The 20,823-nt window shown below is 45.6% G+C and overlaps 2 protein-coding genes across 3 annotated transcripts; one reads left to right on the top strand and one right to left on the bottom strand.

The window, feature by feature from the left end:
- Nucleotides 1–2,233: 2,233 nt before the first annotated feature.
- On the bottom strand, nucleotides 2,234–4,561 carry LOC306715583 (uncharacterized protein). Of its 2 annotated transcripts, XM_079185998.1 has the most exons (3): nucleotides 4,483–4,561; nucleotides 3,860–3,934; nucleotides 2,234–3,756 (listed from the first exon to the last, which is right to left on the bottom strand). In XM_079185998.1, exon 3 carries the CDS (start codon nucleotides 3,499–3,501, stop codon nucleotides 2,764–2,766), a length of 738 nt encoding a protein of 245 aa, XP_079042124.1. In that variant the 5' UTR covers nucleotides 3,502–3,756; nucleotides 3,860–3,934; nucleotides 4,483–4,561; the 3' UTR covers nucleotides 2,234–2,763. The 2 variants fall into 2 exon arrangements, with proteins under 2 accessions (XP_079042124.1, XP_079042123.1); XM_079185997.1 differs by lacking the exon at nucleotides 4,483–4,561 and having other exon boundaries at nucleotides 2,234–3,753.
- A 1,332-nt stretch (nucleotides 4,562–5,893) lies between these two features.
- On the top strand, nucleotides 5,894–19,399 carry shroom2b (shroom family member 2b; the record flags this gene model as incomplete). Its single annotated transcript, XM_079185448.1, has 10 exons — nucleotides 5,894–6,061; nucleotides 6,604–6,752; nucleotides 12,863–12,985; nucleotides 13,097–15,383; nucleotides 15,501–15,550; nucleotides 16,466–17,086; nucleotides 17,622–18,116; nucleotides 18,498–18,672; nucleotides 18,779–19,051; nucleotides 19,127–19,399. 10 exons carry the CDS (start codon nucleotides 5,894–5,896, stop codon nucleotides 19,397–19,399), a joined length of 4,614 nt encoding a protein of 1,537 aa, XP_079041574.1.
- Nucleotides 19,400–20,823: the final 1,424 nt, after the last annotated feature.

Here is a 20,823-nt window from a genome sequence, read left to right as displayed (position 1 = left end):
TCAGCGTTTCCCCGCTCTGGCTTCCACGTCTCTTTAAGCAGCAGAGGATGAAAATACTAGCAGTTCAACTTTACACACAAGTATAAGATCTTTGTGCACGTTCCAGAATCAGTTTATTTACCTGTTTTGTTTGCATTATTTTGTTGAGAAGCAGGAAGTGGGATTTTGCTTCTGAATCTTTATTTTGAAAAACAGCAGTAAGGTGATTTAAAAAGCTGCATTTCAGTCATTGATCTATTGATCTATTGATAATCTATCGTTGAATGTTTTTTCCCACACAAGTCATGTTCATTCTGGAAAGGTCTGTGGAATCTAACCCTGCTAAGATATGACTTTATATAATAATAATAATAATCTTGGAATGAAACAATCTTCTAATCTGAAACAAGACAGAACAAAACGTGATCACACATAATGTTGGCTGGATATCTTTTGCTTCTGTTATCATCGACAGTATCTGATGATAATAATCCTCGCAGTCGCCTGCAGCGATGGAGACGGAGCTGCACCTCCCACACCTGCCACCTCAACTGTCACGCAACCCAGAGGTGTTGGCTGCGTCTCCAGATTCGTGAGAGGAAAAGCCAACACGACTCGTTGTACTAAGGTGTGTTACAGTTACTCATACTACAAACAGCATTGTTGTATATATAATGCAAATGTCCTTAATTATCCTTAAATGCATTAAAAATACCAGGCACAGAAACTCAATCTTAAAGCTACTTTTACAAACGATCAATCTTCTTAAGTTAACCCTCCTGTTATGTTCTTTTATGATGATGTTCGCGGGTCAATATGACCCGGTGCATGTTTAATCATCCAAAAGTTGTCAGAAACCAAAAAATCCTAATAAATATAGTTTGTACCTCATCACCAACACCCTTACTAACAATTCAATCAGTATTTAGTGGAATGAAGTAATTCACTCCTCCATAGATCAGAGTTCAATGAGGGTAACTCACTCGTTTTAATGAAAAATACATGTTCAAACTATTTTTTAGGTACATTGGAAAAACCTAGATGTAAATTGCATTAGTCTATCATAACATGTATTTTTCTCAAAATTATTTTTACATTTTGAAACTTTATTTTTTTCATGGGGTGATGTAGATAAATGGAGATGAGACACCTCTGCTGCACTCAAAATCAAGCCAAATGAGTCATAAGGATTTGTATTGAAAGTAAACTTTACTTATGTTTACTTATAGTGTTAAGAAACAGACATTTACAAAAATGAACAAGAGATGAGCACAATGAACGAGGTGTGAGTGAGTGTGTGTATCTTTGTCCACACAGCACACAGTGACATGTCGTCATGCTTTGTGCTTTGTGTAAATACATGTTGGCTCTGTCTTTATAATATTTTCAGCAGACAGTCTTGGCTGACGTGTGTTGGGTGAGGATGAACACTGTATTTCACAATTTTTTGACACGAATGTCTCGCTTGGAGGATCAGGTATATCAGTTTCCTCATCTGATGGTTCATAATCAGCTCCATTATAATCTGAATTTACCTCAAGATGGTCTTCATCTTCAGACACATCCTCCTCTATTTCACTGTCGTGATCGAGGATGTGCTCCAGAGCCTGCAGGGCTGTCGTCCTTTTGTTTCTGCTCATGCTGTCCTCCAGTAAGCTGCTGTGTTGCATGTATCTGCAGAGTGTAATGTTGGTAGGACTCCCAAGCAACCCTTTCATATGTTTCTCCCCTCTCCTGCTAAGTGTGGGCGGAGTTTTCCCATGAGAAAAAAAAGGTTCCCGCCAAAATAGTATCTTTCTCGCACAGGTGCGGTAATGAGACCGCACCTGTGTGTGTGCGTGCGTGTGTGTGTGTGTGTGAAATGGGGTGAAACATGTTGGGAGGAGTAAGAGATACTTTGTCTCACATTTTCAAAGAAAGAAATGGTCTAAACTTGACCCTTCTGACCCCTTATAGCCTCCACTTCACTGCCGGGTCAAATTGACCCGAACATCATCTCCGTTATATAAACCTGCAGGGGGGGGTTGCACATACATGATATATATTTTTTTTTCACGTTGATTACACTAATTAAGGCAAGCAGAAGAAGTTTCATACAGAAAAAGTACTTTAAAATGTTTTTTCTAAATTTTCAAACTTTGAAACGGGTCAATTTGACCCGCAACATAACAGGAGGGCTTAAAACAGGGAAGTCATTTTCTGTCAAACTTCAAACCTCCACACAGCTGCTTGAAAATAAATACATATAACAGAGTAAGTTTGTCCGAATGTTTTATTTGATATGAGTGCAGATATACAGCGTTAACCATTTTCATTACTTCACAGGACGTGTGGTGGTCAAAACAAGACAGTTTTAAAAAACAGTTCAAGAGAATAAACTTTAACAAGACAACGCTCCTCTACACCCACGGTTAACAAACGTCTTGACATCTTGACGTCTTAAAATCAATCAAAGTCTACTTGTGGATCTACTTTTCTTTCTTAACTTGAACCAACATTAGTTTCCTCCACATGCAGTTTCTTTCAAATCTACTTTACTTAGTATTTATCTTCTCCTTATTTATGCATGAATATTTAATTTAACGTACAAAGTTTAAAAAACATCTTTATGTGTTTTTTATGAAAAGTTTAAAACTGAGCCACGCCCTTTTTTCTAAACTAGTAAGCAGAGCGGAGAGAAAGACAAAACATTTCTGATGGGAAATAATCAAAACTGTCCCATCGTTGTCAGAAACTACTGTGTTCACGTAAGTGAGAGAACAGGCTTTTAATTAACTTTGCATCTCACCTGTGTTTAACAGCGCCCACCACGCCCACGCCCACGCCCACCCCCATGACCATGACCACCTTTCTTGTGCCCGCGATGCTTTCTACGACGGCCACCGTGCCCGTCGTCAGTGCTGCAGCTCCCGCTGTCACTGCCGCTTTTGTCACGACGATGAGGGCTTCCTTTACGGCCTCCTTGGCAGTCTCCATCTTTCTTGTTCCGGCGATGTCTTCTACGACGGCCACCGTGCCCGTCGTCGGTGCTGCAGCTTCCGCTGTCACTGCCGCTTTTGTCACGACGATGAGGGCTTCCTTTACGGCCTCCTTGGCAGTCTCCATCTTTCTTGTTCCGGCGATGTCTTCTACGACGGCCACCGTGCCCGTCATCAGTGCTGCAGCTTCCGCTGTCACTGCCGCCGCTGCTTTTGTCACGACGACGACGAGGGCTTCCTTTACGGCCTCCTTGGCAGTCTCCATCTTTCTTGTTCCGGCGATGTCTTCTACGACGGCCACCGTGCCCGTCATCCGTGCTGCAGCTCCCGCTGTCACTGCCGCTTTTGTCACGACGATGAGGGCTTCCTTTACGGCCTCCTTGGCAGTCTCCACCTTCCTTGTTCCGGCGATGTCTTCTACGACGGCCACCGTGCCCGTCATCAGTGCTGCAGCTTCCGCTGTCACTGCCGCCGCTGCTTTTGTCACGACGACGACGAGGGCTTTCTTTACGGCCTCCATGTCGGTCTTTACCACCATCTCCATGGCAGACTTCTACCTGGCCACCCCCTCCATAGTGGTCTCCACCATAGGGATCATCTCCTTCTCGTTCTCCACCACAGGGCTTAGGGTCAATGTCACAACCCCCGTAAGACTCCTGGCCTCCTGAACAGGGGGGTGGCAGGTCAAAGCCAGAGGGCTCCTGGCCTCCTGAACAGGGGGGTGGCAGGTCAAAGCCAGAGGGCTCCTGGCCTCCTGAACAGGGGGGTGTCAGGTCAAAGCCAGAGGGGTGTGTGGCTGCTAAAGCACCAATCAGAATCAAATAAATGGGATTTATTTCAAGAATAAAGACACAAAACGTGCGTCTCTGGATGAACATAAGAAGAGAAACTGTGTATCTTACCAGGATTGTTGTCGCACCACATTGTCTGTCGAAGGCGTTCTTCTTTGTGGCAGATGATTTAACAGCGAGACAGTGCTAGAGAAAAGAAAACAGGGAGGTGTCCGTTTACATTTAAGTTAAACCAGTTCAACTGAAAAATTACAAGCACGACAAACAACAATGCGTCAAGAAAAACAAGCAGTTTATACTCTGGAAAGTGAGTTCAACCCTTTAAGTTTGGAAAAGTCTTAAATTGCAGCAGAACTTTTTCAAACATGCGAGAATTAAATCTGTCAGTTTATTTTTTAATGCAACACTGGTTTGCTTCTTTTCTCCGTGTGTCTACGTTCACTGATCTGATAAAAAATGAAAACTTTGTTCCAGACTTTGGCTTTGACAGGAAGTAGTATTAGGTTGTCTGTAATGTTTTACCGATCTTTTCTAAGCAGCTGTTTGAGGATGTTACTCTAGAATTAACTGGAAAATATTCATTTTTATCAACAAGTGACTAAATAAGTTACTTGAAACATGCTAATCAATCACGACTTGTTTTCTATAATTATATCTTGAAATCTGCTAAACATTTCTCAAGGTTTCAGGTGAAAAACTCATTCCCCAGACAGAAGATAGAACTGTGTACTTACACGAGATGATTCCCAGTCAACAACCTGTCGGAGACGATGCACGAAGATTTAAGAGCATTCTTGTCCTATCACATGTATGGGGCTGGTGACGGGCGTTGTCCAATGAAACCGGAGGACGTTTGGTGCATTTGATCCTCAGCCAAACTAAACTCTGTCGGTATTTAAAGTGAAAGACCTGTTCAGAGTAATGAATGCATGTGTTGTCTTTTCATGGACGTCTAGGCTGAGATGATGAAGACGATAACGATGAACATGTGTTGACGTGTACAGGCCCTGATGATCAATGAGTTCAGATTTCTATCTGGAGTTTCCTCAATCATTTGCCATTTAAGGTACTTGTAATTAACTTAAGTATTTCCATTTTCTGCTACTTTATACTGCTTCACTACGTCTTTACTAAGCACTACATGTATTTGATCAAATGACTCAGTAGTAGAAAATATGATCAACACATGAATGATGATGTAACATTGATAAGTAAGATGAGACTTTAAATTCACAACCCAGCAGATAAATAATATAAAGGAGTCGTGGCTGGATCAGTGAAAGGGCCTCCATTGCGCGTGCCCCCTCTTCTTCTTCAGTAGTTATTGGCGGTTGGTGACTCTCCTAGCAGCCCGTTACCGCCTCTACCTGGACGGTGTCGGGACTGTGAGTCTTCCTCTGTTGGTCGGTTCAGGTGAAAGTGCGACGACAGTTCTGTGCACGCCGTCGACTTTTATCAGTGTTTAATCTTCTGCAAGTTAACGGACTCCAGTCAGAGAGGAGACACGTGGCCTTTTAAAGGACTGGAGAGGATACAACTGTCCAGTAATACCGCTGAGGAGGAGAAGGTCGAGCACGCGCCAGCACACCTGTTCAGAAGGTGTGTTGTTGAGAGCTTTTTAATTAAAGTATTGTTTAAGGTCTTGAATTAGGTTTTTGGTACTGCAGCCTTAAAGAAATCACACATAGCTAGTTTATTCGGATTACATTGTGGTGTTTTTTTATTCACAATTTCAAATATAGTCACGATGTGTTTTTTAAGAACATTAAGTCGTGATTCAAACCCTGCACAGCGTTTAGATCAGAGCATTTCATATCGATTCATCTTCCAATGATTCTCTTCATCAAGCATTAATGTTTGGTCTGTAAAATGTGAGAAAATAGAAAAAGTTCACATATTACAATATCCAAAACATAAAGATATTCAGATTATCAAAATAGTTGTTTTATATTCTGACAATCAACTAATCCTTACACTTCTAGCTTTGATATTAATAATATAAGTTAATATTTGTCTGCACATACAAACAGGACATTGTATAGCATGTTTCTGTGGGGACTCAGATATTACTGAAGTATCCTTCTGAAACACATTTGAACATCAGAGTGAGCTGCTGTTGATGGAGCCCACTGAACCGGAGGCATCATGGACGCCGTGGCCTGCAGAGACGACCTGAGAACCTCAGCAGGAGGGATGAAGTGGTGGAGGGAGGAGGATGAAGAGCTGCTGGAGATGCTGCTCCGAGGCAAAGCCCCCTGGGGCTTCACCCTGAGGGGCGGCAGCGAGCACAGAGAGCCTCTGATGATCACAAAGGTAAGAGATAGTTTTACAGGTATGGGAAATGAACAATACTCAGTCCTGTGTTTGTTCAGTGACATAAATCATCATATTTCTTAATATATGACAAAGACATCATTGTGTAAATGTGTTGAGTGTATGTAAAATAAACCCGAATAAAAGACCATAACCCTGGCCGTGTTAAGACTTGTCTCATAAGGCATTTAATGTAAATTCTGAATGTAATGCAACATACCGGGAACCTTTCCCACCTGCCGTTCTAGCTGGTAAGCAGTGCAGCTATCTCCGGTTACAGGAGGAACAGTATTACATTTTTAATCAGAGCTCTCAGGTTGCTGGCCTCCACGTGAGGATGAAAGTGAGACGTCCACCTTAAAAGATGGCTGAGAAAATAAATAGAAATTGTTGATGCAGCCGTTCGAAAACAGCAGACAGCTTTGCTGTAACTCTTACCTTCTAATGCATAGTGCGCAACGTTAAGTAAGTAAAGGAGCCTTCAGATCCTCTGGACTTTAATGCACGTTGACTGCATGTGTGGTGTGTGTGTGTGTGTTCAGGTGGAGGAGGGCAGCATGGCGGCGGCAGTCTGTCTCCAGGCCGGCGATGAGATGGTGAGCGTGAACGCTGTTCCCCTCAGTGGCTCCCGTCAGGAGGCCATCTGTCTGGTGAAGAGCTCTCACAAGACCCTGACCCTGGTGGTCCGAAGGTACGACAACAGCAGGCATGAATACCCTTTGACTGAGAAAAGTAAACGCTTATCTAGAAAATCCTTTTTTTTATTGAGCAAAAGAGGCAAAAATGTTGTGTGAACACAAGCAGCATCTAAGATATAATCAGGAACTATCTGATGAAAGAACAAATAAACAAGATGATAAATCTGAACCAGTCAGAAGAACTTAAACAACACGTTGTGGTGCCTTGAATCTTATAAACGCTAAAGAAATAATACAGTCCATTAAAGAATAAAAAGGTTAATCATGAGGTTGCTTTGTTCCACATAGACGTTTATTTAAACGCTTGTGTTCCGCGTCTTCAGTTCAAAGCGTGTTGCAGCGTGGAGCCACAGAATGCTCCTCTGGTGGGTTTAGCGCCACCTTGTGGAGGTTTGAGCCAAGTGTCCTGAAGGAACATTTTTATCATTAGGACCAAATATGTTCACAGTGACAGCCTAGGGACATTTTCAGGAATGTGAATAAAATGATTTAGAGGAATTAAAGAGTTTTAAAAGGTTAAAGAAGAGAATAATCAAATGTTATCAAGTCTCACGGTTCGTTCATTTCCTCTCGGCCTCTCTACGAGAACACCTGCCTGCTTCTGTTTTACTGCATGTGTTATTGATGTCCTGTACTGTCAGAATTATATGCTCACTGGCAAATGGCAACAGAGTCTTACAGCCTGAATCCAATTACTAGTTGCAAAGCCACCATCGTGGGCTCAGAGTGGGCTGAGTCAACAGGAGGCGAAGGTGGAGCGCTGGTGTGTTTTCACAACCTGCCTCTGCTGAGGAAACTCAATCTGAGCGGGTTCAGAGAGCGAACGCCGGGCTCGTTTTGAGAGGCCACATTTCAAAACTCCCACTCGGAGATAGTTGAGTCGCCCCGAGAGCTGCCTCGGTCCGGGCGTCCTCCCCTGTTTGCAGGAGGAGTGGTACGGCCCACGTTGCCTAGGTGAGTTGACACTGCTTAGTGGGATAGGCCGTATCAGCAGAGCCCATTGTTTTCAGGGGCTTTGGCTACTCCAACAAGCACAGAGTGGACGCTCCTGTCTGCGCTTCTTCTTGCTCTGGTTTGGTTTTTAGAAGACAAAAGAGAAGATTTTCTCTCCCAGGTAATTTCTCTTCTTATCTCTGATTCTGTCATCAAGTGGGATTAAATCAGGAAGCGGTGTGCGAGCAGGTTTTCCTCGTCTATAAGACACATAAAGGTTGAGAGGCATTGTCCCAAAAGGATCAGCTGTACAATTAAAAAGAAGGCCTGACAAACTGCTCTGATAGCTGAGGATGTATCTGAAGGTTGAGAAGGGACGGAGGACGACGTTAGTGCAGGTAAACGGAGGTTTAAGTCTGTTTACGTGTCTTAACTGATTCTTCAGCTTTAGCAGAGATGCTCACTGTGAATTTACAAGAAACTAAATGTTTGTTAATCACTGTTACAGCTCTTTAACCTGCTGTCACACACACGCACACACACACACACACAGGCAAAAAGCAAATGTTATTTGACCCTGAAGAAGAATCATTTCATTCAGATTACAAAGCACGCAGAGAAACCTTGAAAATCGTAATATTTAGCATAAATATTCAACTTATTTCCCCACTTTGGCTTGATATCCGTGTAGATTTAGTGAGGACAGAGCCAGATGTTCCAGCTGTTGGTCATCTTCAGGTCTGCATTGTGTCAGAGTTGGTGCATGTTATTCCCTCCCTCCTTTTTGTTTTTCTGTTTGCCGGTGCAGCGGCACGGCGATAAGCCCAGCTGTGATGACGCTCGCACTTTCTATTGTGTCGTCGTCGTGTTTGGAGCTCAGCGGGGCGACATCGTCCTCGCGGGCTGCTGGATGTTTGGCCTCGGGTCTTTTCCATTCTAAATATCTCACACGTGCACCTCGCTTAACTGCTTGTGCATCACTTTTGGATGAAGAGTGAAAACTTTTATCTTGTTCGATAAAGCAGGTGTTGACAAACTGAATGACGTGCAGTTGAAGAAAAGTGACTTCCCTTCAAACACACATGATTTGTATTTTAAACTAAGAGTGTGCAGCCGCTCCTCCCCGGTGGAGGAGTTTCTTCATGGTGGAGTCGTCTCTCGGTATCTGCCTCCCTCCCTTCCTCCCTCCTCCTTCCTCCTTCCTCCCCCTCAGCCTGACATTGGCTGGTATCTCTCTAAACAGACTGTGACCCGGGCCAAACATTCCTGTCTGTGCTATGTTTCCTGACAAGGACACTGAAGTAGATCTTCAGCAGAACAACATGTTGTGAAATGGAGAGTGGTGATGGAATGTACAGACGTATCGGATACCTGCTCGATCACGGGGCAGAACCTGTGTGGAGTCAAGAGTTTATACAAAATCTGATCGTCAGAGCCGAGTTTCAAATGTCCGAAATGTAACGTCAGAGCCTCTTGAAATACAGCAGATCTCTGGACCAGTAAGATATCTGAGAAAGTTCTCCGTCTATTATATAAAGAGAAGATTAAACCTTAGAATCTTACATTTGTCAGGACAGACTCTTCAGAACGAGGTCGACCCTTATCAGGATATAGTCGCTGCCACGATAGAAAATAGAATGAATGGAAGTTATAATAAATGGAAGAACAAAAGAGGACGACAGGCAGTGATGTGTGCCCATGATTGTTGAGTAAACTCTTATAAAGTACTTGTTTTAAATGTTAAATGAAGTTGTTAATGCACTAGTAGTTTCCAATTGTTCTAAGAAAATAAAAGATAAAAGTGACTTGATAAGATCTGTAATCTCCGTGTTTTGAGGGTCATGCACAGCTTGTACTGGATTTGGCAGCAGAAACGGTTGTTACATTGTTCTACTTGTATCTTTTATCTCTCTACCAACTGACAAACTTTTGTGGCGTTCGCGTTCCGTTGATTCGACTTTCCCAGCAGCCCCGGCGGCTCTGCAGGCCCAGCGACTTGCAGCCCAAACACTAGATTACAGCAAGGACGCTGCAGGACGATGACTCCTCCCCTTCGCCTCAAATCCCCCTTTATAATCCCCGAGGAAATCTCCTCCGCAGCACAAGGTGGAGTGTGTTTGTGTTCATACTGGGAGGAGGAAGAGGAGGGGGGGGGGCGGCTCTTCGGTCCTGTTCTCAGATTCCTCAGACTGGTGTCAGACTGGTGGGAGTCGTGGTGTCAAAGTGGATCTTTTTGTTTGTGTTTCTGAAGGAGTCGGCTGTGCAGAAGTGAAGTGGAAGTGTCCTTTTTGAAACCAGGACTGATGTAGAGCACAAAGACAGCTTACACACAAACTAAACTCTAAACGGTGTGAGGTATAGTTGGTAAGTTAACACGTTTTTGTTGCTCCGTTTCACTTCATTAAGAGAAACCCAAACTTATCAACATGTTAATAATACAAATCAGCTTGTTTCAGGTGTTTATACTGAGTATTCTCACTGCTCGTGTTAATAAATAAGGTTTTAATACTGAAATCATAGATGACTTCAAAAGAAGATATTTGCTTTTAACTTGACTCTTTGATTATTACTGTTTTTAATTCATTGATTCATCATTTAGTCAAAAAACAGTGAAAAATTAAGATAAGAAGTTACTAAAACCCAAATGGATGAATTTGAATGTCCTGTTTTAAACTAAAATCTCTTCAGTTTATAATATGAAACGATGCCAGAGAAGCCAGAACCGGAGATTGTCGCATTTCTGCTTCATAAATCACTTAATCGGTCTAAATGTTATCATCACTTTTGTAGATAGATTTTCTGTTGATCACCGAACCTGTTCAGTACTTCCTGGTTTGGTGTAGATACAGAATATACATGTTTAAGACCCAACCGGACTAATTTACCAAACGTGGACTTATTCTCCTCCTCTGAGCTCGTCATTCTCAGAATATCTTTCTTTCAGCTCACTGCTGATATATTTTAGTTCCTTTCTGACGAACGTTGGGTCAGCTGTGTTTCAGTTCCACGTTCCTTTTCTTCGGCTCGTACGTCGTGGGAGTGAGCGGTGGCGTCTCCTCCTCCTCCTGTGGAATATCTGTCACAGAGCAGCTTGTGTCCCCTGACAATAGACCTTCGGCGCTTTATAAAAAGTGACATTAGCATTTCTATTGTGCAGGAGTTTGTTTCACTTTGTGTGTCACATTGAGCAAAAGGGAGAGGAGGTTCTCTAGAAGGAGAAGTAACAGTTTGGGATGTTTGCAATTCATGAAAATAAAAGCAAAAACTAACCTCCTCAATAGAAACCCATCCTCTGACAATCCTTTTGGTTTTTTGGTACACCTCCATTCATGTTTTAGTCAACTGAGCATGCAAAGGTTCTCTACCATGCAAGCATACGATTCAACATTTATAGATAGTGAACTTTAGCATTGGAGCATTGAGTTCTAGAGAAAAATCTTCTGCAACCACCGGATGACCTTTTTGTTTTATTTCGCTTCCTTTTGCCCATTAATTGTATGCGCTCCCTTTATTCTTTTGACTTCCTGTGTTTATTGTAATTATGTAAAATAAGAATATCTGTTCTGTCTCTTGAGGGATTACAGGCAGGACATCAGAGACAGTAGAAGTATTGATGGAAGGCAGCAGACTTTCTTTACTTTCAGACGGAGATGTGTCTCTCTCTGCATTCCTTTGCTGAAAGAATGCAGCGTCTCCATCGCGACCGCGCAGGGTTAAAATCAAATAAATCTCATTTGGTTGCGATATTTCACATCCACCTGACACTGGAACTTGGTGAAATAATACTGAATGATACTGTTTTAAACAAATTATCACAGTATAGTTTGAGCTTTTATTTTGTACCTTTTAACGAAATTTAAGCGACACATTAGAACTTGGATGAAAGGGAGGTTGTGGTGGTCGTGGATCCGTCTCACAACATTTTCTAAAAGCTAAGCAGTTAAGCTCCGTCTGGGCCATATGGCTGTGACAGATCTGTCTCCTTCTGCTGTTGTGAAAGCCCTTCAAAATAAGAGGTTCCACCCGACAGTCAACAGGAAGCTTCCACAATTTGGTCCAAAATGCAGCAACATGTCAACACCTCAAATACACAGAGTGTCCTAATGAGGGAGCTGTGGTTAGATTAAACATCAGACATCATTAGAGGGGTGGTTTGTCTTGCTTCTGATTGGCCAACAGGTTTACTTTTGCCTTTTTTCAGTTTGCAGCCATCTAACTTCAGACCCTCAGACTCCCTGGTTTCCTATCTCTGCTTCAGAAAGAAGACGGATTGTATTATTCTGTGTCTGACTTTACCTCCTTACCCCCTTCTCCTCTTTCTCCCTCCTCCGCTCGCTGCCCATCAGGGCTAAAATGGTTGATGTTGTATCACCACACACAATGCCGTCAGAAACCGAGGTTCACGTGGCGAGGAGCTTTCTCACCAAGATTTTGCGAAGCTCCATGAGGTACCGTCAGCCAGCCCCGTGTCGTTGTGTTTGCTGGTAGCTTTCCGTGAACCTAAGTGATGGAGTTTGTGCTCCTTCCTTCCCTTGTTTTCTGTGTATTACTTATTATTAATAAGTGTGGTGCTACTTGGTCCAAACCTTTAGTCGTGTTCGTCCCAGTGATATTCAGCCTCCTCGTAGCTTTTGGTTGTTTTTTATGTCATGACGTGTTGTAATATTATTTCTCTGGTTTAATATGTGAAATTAAGATGTTGAACATGTGTAAATCTTTTCTTTTTCAACATGCTCTCCAGGAAAAACCGCTTCAAAGAGTACGTACAAGTCTGGTGTGAGCACAGTGGATATACAGTGATATCAGTTTAGCTTTCTAGGGTTCTTACCAAGTTATGGATGATAATACAACAAAACACGAGAACTTCATTTGATTTCCAGGCCAGACGACTTTGAAATTTGCACACAAATACCTAGAAAAATGTGGAAACCAGCACATCCATACTCGGATAAATGTTGTTTTGGGATCTGCTAATGTCGCTTGATCTCCTGGACAAACAACTTGTTCAACCGAATATCTATTTGTTGCTTCAGTAGGAACATTTTTAAAGAAACGCCTCATCCCTGAGTGACAGTGGACTCTTGAAGGAGAATGATGCATTGAACTCTGCAGCTGAAATGTCAAATACTCCCTTTGTTTCAAGCGTTTGGTTGCCTCTGTGCCTTTGCAGGAAGAATGATCCGAACTCACGCCCCCATTCCTGGCACTCCTCCAAGCTGACAGAAGAGGAGTCGGAGGCCGCCAGGCGCGACGCCACCACGGCACCCGTCTGGCAGCCAAAACATGAAGCAAGGTGAACACCGGGGTTCTCTTTCAGCTTCTCAGCGTTAAACGGGGCAGAATATATATATATGTTTTTGTTGTTTCTTATCTCTCTAATTCTTTTTCTGGCGATACAAACCAGGCCCAAAGAGTCGTCCGATCAAGGGGACCAGAACTCTCAGTGTCAGCGAACCAGCCAGCTGAGCTCAGGGACCAACATGGAGAAAGTGGAGCGTCCCTCTCATCCCTTCCCACCAGGTCGTCTTTCCCCGAATAAATACATCAGCAGCGATGAGCAGCTCTGCGGACCAGGAGGCAAAAGAGACTCCGGGTTCAGCTGTTTCTCCATCACCTCCAGCCCTCCTGTTCATGACCACAGAGCATCTGACAGGAAGGGTACCAGCACTGAAAACATTTTTTTCAAGGGCCTTCACAGTGAAGGGCCTCAGCAGGCGGACCGGCCCAGGTACCCGCAGCCGACGCTGGGGAACGGAGGCTGGGAGGGTTCGCGGGGCGAGGAGCAGTCCGCCTCTCGGGTCTCCGTCGGAGGGGGGCCCAGCGCAGGCCCAGTGTGGCAGGTACCAGAGAAGAAGAAGGACCAGCCTCCTCCTCCTCCTCCCCCGCAGCCTCCCCTACGCAGTGACAGCTTTGCCGCCACAAAGGTGTTCCCGTACTCCGAAGGGCCTAGTGGTCCGGCAAAGACCCACGGCAGGTCCGTTGAAAAACTGACAGAAAACAACCTCAGATCTCAGCAGGAGAAGACCTCAGAGGCGAGACGGAGCTTCAACCCTCTGCCCACCAAAGACGTCCTCCATCCCAACATGGCGGCCGACCACAATCGCAACCAGCTGCACCCCAACAAACTCTTCTCGCTGTCCAGCAATGATGTCAGACAGTCTCATTACACCCAACCACCTGCCCACCAGAGGCAATACAGCGACGAAAGCCCCTTCTGCATGCAGACCAGGTCGGCACCTCCTACCAAGATTCAGAGCGTAGGAAGCTACTACCGCAGCCTCCAGGATCTGCCCACAAACCTCTTCAGCCGGAAACACGCCAGGCACTCCACAGCGTCCATGGCGAGTTCTGCTGCAAACCCAAACCAGGAGAACGGGGGGCACAACAGATACTACGGTCTGGCAGGCAAGCATTTGGTTCAGACTGCTGAGCTCCAGGTTAGGCACGGCAAAGTAGAGGTCCGGAGGGGGGAAATGGAGAAACCGCAACGGGTAAACAACAATGACCTGGGCTACCAAAGTTCCTTGAAGACAAACAGTAAGACTAAATACTCTCTACCTCAGTCCCAGCTGCCTTATAGTGAAAATAAGGAGCGTAGTGGACCTTCCCATCTGGGGAATGGTCTACATTTTGACCGCCAAACCTCTGAACTTTCTGTTCGAAGCTCAGAGGATGCTGCAAAGAGAAGTGAAGGGCACGCTAATGACACGAAAAGACACGTCGCAGCACATCAAAGTAACGATCTTAAGGTCGGTCTTTCGCGGCACCAAGACCCATGGGTGCCGCAAGAAGACCACCGAATATCCCCCCTGAAAACCCCGCTCCTCCACTCCCTGGCCCAGGAGAGCAGGAGTCTGGCCGCGAGGCAACCGGCAGCTACGACCACGGGTGCAACACAGGATGCCGGTGACGCCGTGGCCGCCGGCGGTGGAAAATCAAATCGCCGCAGCGACCGTTACGCCACCACCCTCCGCAATGAGATCCAGCAGAAGCGAGCCCAGCTGCAGAAGAGCCGCAGCGCCGCAACCCTGACGTGCGATGAGGAGCCAGAGGAGTGGGGATCCACGAAGACGTCTGTGTCTTCTGGTGTCTCCTTCTCCAACACTTACAAGGACCACCTGAAAGAGGCGCAGGCCAGGGTCCTCCAGGCCACCTCCTTCCAGAGACGGGACCTCGAGCCCCTTGGACCAGAGGCGCCGGTGGTTAAAACCTCCAATGGACGCATTAGAGGACGTAAGCGCTTCCCCCTGGCCAAGAGGATGCACTCCTTCTCAGAGCCTGACAAGATAGACAAAGTGGGAGTGGAGGGAGAACCTCGGACGGGGTCTTTCGGAGAGCGGAAGAAGTTCTTTGAGGCCAAACCGGCGTTTTCAAGGCCGGTGCTGAAGTCCAGTCAGGGTGCAAACTTGAACGCGGACCTCGGTGAGATAGGCAAACCCAAAGAGAGAACTCCCTATGCAGAGGAGGAGGACCTCAGCCCTGGACACAAGCAGGTCTCGGTAGAGCAGCAGAGGCTCGGGACCTTCGCAGAGTACCAGGCGACGTGGAACAAACAGAAGAAGTCATCAGAGGCCAAGACGCAAGGGAGGTATCACTCAGCGGAGAACATCTTGGACGCCGACGGTGAGGAGAAGGCTGTGTGCGTCCACGAGAGATCCCGATCTTCTCCCTCTGCAGACTTCTATACACAGGTGAGAATGAGAAGTCTGTTTCTTTAAACAAATAGAGGCAGGAGACCAAGTCTGTTCTGCTAACATGAGATGTAATTTCAGAGTTAGGCAAAGAAGTCTTTCACTTTTCTTTTGCAGAATATTCCTTCGCCACGGCAAGACCCCGACATCCAGCAGAGCAGTAACGGGTGAGATTAAGAAATGCAGATGAAGTTTCATGTAAATGTGGGATTTGAGTGAAAGAACACGTCTCAGTTCCTCACCTTATCTCTTGTTGTTGGAGCTCATGTTGAGGTGAACAGTGTCTTCTGGAATCCTGTAAACGACGCCGACATTTACAAAAATGTGTGCAATTACAGGTGATTTACAGCTGCTTTTGAAAATGAACAATTATCTGTTTCGTTCATGGTCGCTTATATATATTAATCTAACAGGATGGTAAGTTTAAAGAGGCCAAAGTTATCTGATTATGAATGAAGGGAAATAATAGTTCCTTTTAAAATCCAGTTTGTACGGCAGAGGATTAAATCCTGTAACTTGATGCGTTATAATATTTATTTAGAGGAAATGTTTCTTTAAATCTGACGCTGCCCTGAATCCAAACTGTTTGGTTTTCACACCCGTAGCTCAGGTTTCCTAAACTGTAACACACACACACACTCGCTGTGAACACACCTCTGAAGCCTCTGAACCAACAAGAAGTAAACTAATATGTTAGCGGAGCAAACATGGCGGTAAAGTAAATGAACAACCTCCACATTTAGGAGCTATTGGATTTTTTCTTGATATCAAAACATGACCACTAAATTGTAGAATAAAAATCTTTAAAAAGTATCTTTAAAAACTATTTCTGACTCTGATGGAGTTTGAGTTGAGTTCTTTGCGGTACCACCTGAAAACACAGTCATATATTTAACTTCTTTGAAAGTTCCTCAAAACGGATTTTTAAAAGAGGAGAAAGTGCAGATATCTTGCACCAGAAACAAACATCGCTGTTTGATCAGTTTTATAAAGAAAGACAATTGTTTAACCTCTTTTTTATAACGAAGGTAACATATTTGCTGCAGCTACTGACGCAGTTTGTCTTGACTTTGACCTCCTAGAGGAAAAACAGAGAGCCGGCTGCGATGCCAGGCCGACCACAGCCCACAGTCGGCCTCGTCAGTCCCCAGAAACGAGGGCCCGGTCCCAGGCCTCACCGACCACAGGACCAAACCAGACGCTGCCAGTCCCTCCCACACCACACACTCCTCTGGCCCTCGCAGCCCCAGCCCAGCAGCCCAGCATCCATCTCATCTTCCACAAACTAAGGGCCTCCTGCCTCCGCCCAGGCCCCATTTAGGCCCAGAAACCACATCCTCCTCCCAGGAATTCCTCGCTGGCGCCCAGGCAGACCCGACAGCGCTCCAGCCTCTGTCCAGCTGCGGCTCCGACAGCCAGCACCATGCTGCTGCCCAGAACTCCTACGCTGGCCCCGCCTCGGCCGGCTCCCCTCACCTCAGCAGCGCGTCCGGAGCCGGATTGAGCGGAGGAGGTGGAGAAAGCGAGGTGGAGAAGGAGCTACCGCAGCCACCTTCCTCTTCATCCCTGCTCTCCTCCCGGACGGCTGCTGCTCTGTCTTTTCCTGCGACGGATCGAACGCGGTCTCCCTCTCCACAGTTTGCGCCGCCGAGACTGACCGACAAACCGCCGGCCGTGGCCGCGCAGGATGACTCACCTCTCAGGTAAGCCGCTTAACAAAAAAGGGCTTCGGGTTTTACCCACCGCCCCCTCGTTATGTAAAGCTTTTCTGTTCTAGTAGAGGAGGCTTCGAACTTCAGGTAAACCAGTTCAAGTCGACAGCATACACTTACAGGAATTAACAGAGGAAGAGGCTGTGAAAATGCCTAAAATATAAAATATGCACACAGAGAGGAAGATCACAGTTTGATTGTTCCGGAGGCTGTAATTTAGTTAAAGCCACACGGCTGCTGTGACCTTTGGTTTCCATTGCAGCTCTTCTGTACGATCCATCCTTTAATTAGAACTGGTCCGCTGTAGCTCTGATGTGTCCAGTTCGAATGCATTGTGTTCCCAAAACATGACTTTAAGTTAAACTTGAAAAATGTGAAATTCACATAACCTTTAACACAGTATGTTGGGAATATTTTAATATAAGAAAAGAGCGAATATGAGGCACATGATTACAAGTTTTTAGACGTTTGAGATCAGAAGATGAATCATTTCAGGCTTTAATATTGAAATCTGTTTCCTGTCCAGGTCAGAACATGATTTGAAGCTCCCAGCTGAGATGGATCTGAACAGTCCGGTGAGGAAGGTCCCGGTGAGGATCGTCCACGCTGAGTCCAGCTCGGATCGAGAGGGCCGGGCCTACCTGCCTCAGAGCAGCGAGACCTGCGGCGCCTTTGAGCTTCCGGTCCACGTCCCGTCCCCGAGCGCCACGGAGCGCCCGGCCTCGTCCCTGTTCAGCGCTTACACCCGCCAGGATCCGGCTCAGGCTTCAGTCCAGGAGTCGAGTCCAGCAGGGGTTCAGCGCTCAGAGGAGGACGCCAAGAGAGAGGAGCTGGCCAGGGACATCATGGGAAAAGACAAGTCCCTGGTGGACATCTTGGACCAGAGTGGCAGGATGACCACCATGGACCTGATGGAAGGACTCTTCCCCACGGAGGAGCAGGTCCTGGAGGGGAACCACCAGCGCAGGAGGGCCTCCTCTGGCTCCAGACTGCCCACCTCATCCCCCAGGAGCATGGACAGGTGGGACATTTAACAAGCACAGCCAGGAGCACCAACATTCTTTAACTCATTTATTAACCGTTCACTGTTTGTCTCTGGTTCTGCTGCATTCTTGCAGCTTCAGAAACAAACGTAGAAGTATTTTGTGATTGGAGAAATTCAGAAAAGAGATCAACATAAAGTGTCTGGAAGCTTAAAACATTTCTCATTCCTGTTCAACCTGTATCAGCCTGCCCTCTGGTGGACGGATGTCTCATTACGGTTATCAGTTTTCATCTGCCGGTTGCAGAAGCAGATTGATTTTAAAATACCCTGAATACTTAACTCTATTTCTCTTGTATTGCCGCTATAATAAGTATTTATTGATATAGCACCTTTCATAACGATGTGTGTGTCTCTCAGGAGGGAGGAGGAGGACTTGTCTGCATCAGCTGCAGCCTCCCTGGTCCCCAGCTCCTCCTACTACAACACGTCGGCCCCCAAAGCCGAGCTCCTCATCAAGATGAAGGACATGCAGGAGCAGCTGGAGGAGCAGGACTCTGAGGACGAGCTGGACGTCGACCTCGCCAGTAAAAAGGTGAAGACAGTATGTGATTTTTTTTAACTCTCGACAGATATTTGAATTTGTGTTGTCGTGCAGTAGTTTTAATGCTCTTGTATGTGTTTTCTTCAAAATCCACCAGCAAGAGCTGATCTCCAGCCTGGCCAGGAAGCTGGAGGTGCTGCGGGAGGCCCGGCACAGCCTGCAGGAGGACGTGGAGGACAACGAGGCTCTGGGCCGGGAGGTGGAGGCCACCGTGCGGCGTCTCTGTCAGGCCAACCAGCTCGACAAGTTCTGCATGTTCGTGGGCGACCTGGACAAGGTGGTGAGCCTGCTGCTGTCGCTGTCCGGGCGGCTCGCCCGGGTAGAGAACGCTCTCAACACCCTGGAAGACGAGGCCCCTCCGGAGGAGAAGGTAACGGCCGAGGGCAGGGGAGGAAAACACTCAATCTGTTGAGATATGTACTGATTCATTTCTAATATTCATCAGCGAACCCTGACGGAGAAGCGTAAGCTGCTGATGCAGCAGCACGAAGACGCCAAGGAGCTGAAGGAGAACCTGGACCGTCGGGAGCGGCTGGTGTCCGGCATCATGGAGGCCCACCTGGACACGGAGAGCCTGGACGACTACCGCCACTTTGTGAAGATGAAGTCGGCCCTCATCATCGAGCAGCGGAAACTGGAGGACAAGATCAAGCTGGGCGAGGAGCAGCTGAAGTGCCTGGTGGACAGTCTGCCGCTGGAGCAGAGGCCGCTGTTCTGATGCCGTTCACCTGGAAGAGCATCCGGTTCCTCTGGATCAAGGTGGAGGCCCATTTGAAGGAGCTACATGTAGCATTTTGATATGAATGTCTTTGTTAACTACATTTGTTAACTACATTTCCCATGTGGCCCTTTTTGACCAGATGGAACAACAGAGCCTCAGGAACTAAATTGGGTCTGTTTGACCTAAAATAGATTAACAAACGGCGGCTTCTTTGAGGCCCAATTTTTGCACGATGACTAGACAAGAACACAGAGACGCTGTGTTTCCTTCTGCTTTGGTATGCATCTGTGTTAATAATTGAATAAACTAGACTTGCGGGGAAGTTCCTGAGTTCCTGAAAAGATCACAAGGTTCCTAAAAAGGTTTTTTTTTAATGGGCTCGTAGTATTTTATTGACTGAGGATAAACAAAAGATTTGAGATTCTCTTTCATCCCTTCTGCAGTCAGCTGCACCACAAACTCTTAATATATCCAGAGACCGTTGTCTAGTATTTTAAAGTCGTTGTACTCATGGTTCACTGATGTTTTATAACATTTTATATTCCTCTTTTGGAGGCGTTTTATCTCCGTTTGCTCCCAGATGAATGTTTAATCCTCAAACACTGATTTCAGACGGCGTAAAGCTTTGATCAGAATCATATTTTATTGTTTATGTATTTACATCTCGACACTCCTCCAGAGATGAGTTCAGAGAAAAGTCAAACACAAACCAAATGTTCTCCATTATCTCTTTCTAGCCGCCGTTATTATCAGTGTTTCTGAATTGTTGTATTTAAGATGCATCATGAGCTTTGTAATTAATTACCACCAGGTGTGTTTTAAGTTTTATCCTAGTGATACTTCTTAGTAATTTATTGGGAGCCTTTTTGAGAACTTCTATGGAGAACGGGGGGATCGTTTCCCCAGGAATTTATTTTCACTTGTGACGTATTTTTTGTTTTCTAACGAAATGAAATGAAGAGTTTGAGTTCCTGCTTTTATAACAAACCATCTCTTTCTATGAGGGTGGATTTCTACATACGATCTCCTTCTGGAGTGACCTCGTTAAAGGACTGAGGCACAGCTGGTGTTTCATCTAACAGTTAGCACTTTATTCTCTGGTTTGACTCTTTATTTATCTGAAGACGTGCCTGCTGTAGCTTCCCACCACTGTGAACCTCGCGGACTGAAGTGGGCGTTGTGTACGGCCCACACACACACACACACACACACCACATGTATGCAGTGCACACGTTCACCTACAAAGCAATAAATTGATAAAGCTGAGAGATCTTTGTTTTGTAATTAATGTCTCGTACGGTGGGTCCGTTGTATGTGATTCTACTGGAACAGTCCACTAAGCCCTTATCTTCTCAAAACAAGTGACAACGCAGGAAGAATATTTAAAGTTTAAATCATTTCATCAGAAGAGAAGTCGGCCT

The sequence above is a fragment of the Pholis gunnellus genome (genome assembly GCF_910591455.1).
Source record: "Pholis gunnellus genome assembly, chromosome: 24".
NCBI classification, from domain to species: domain Eukaryota; kingdom Metazoa; phylum Chordata; class Actinopteri; order Perciformes; family Pholidae; genus Pholis; species Pholis gunnellus.
This window is presented reverse-complemented; position numbering and strand designations above follow the sequence as displayed.

Excerpts from the sequence above, each read along its gene's own strand:
- LOC306715583 (XM_079185997.1), bottom strand. The coding sequence starts at position 3,881 with ATGTGGTGCGACAACAATCCTG. Across the intron at positions 3,754-3,859 it reads GTGGTGCGACAACAATCCTG|CCACACACCCCTCTGGCTTT; the intron begins GTAAGATACACA and ends GTGCTTTAGCAG.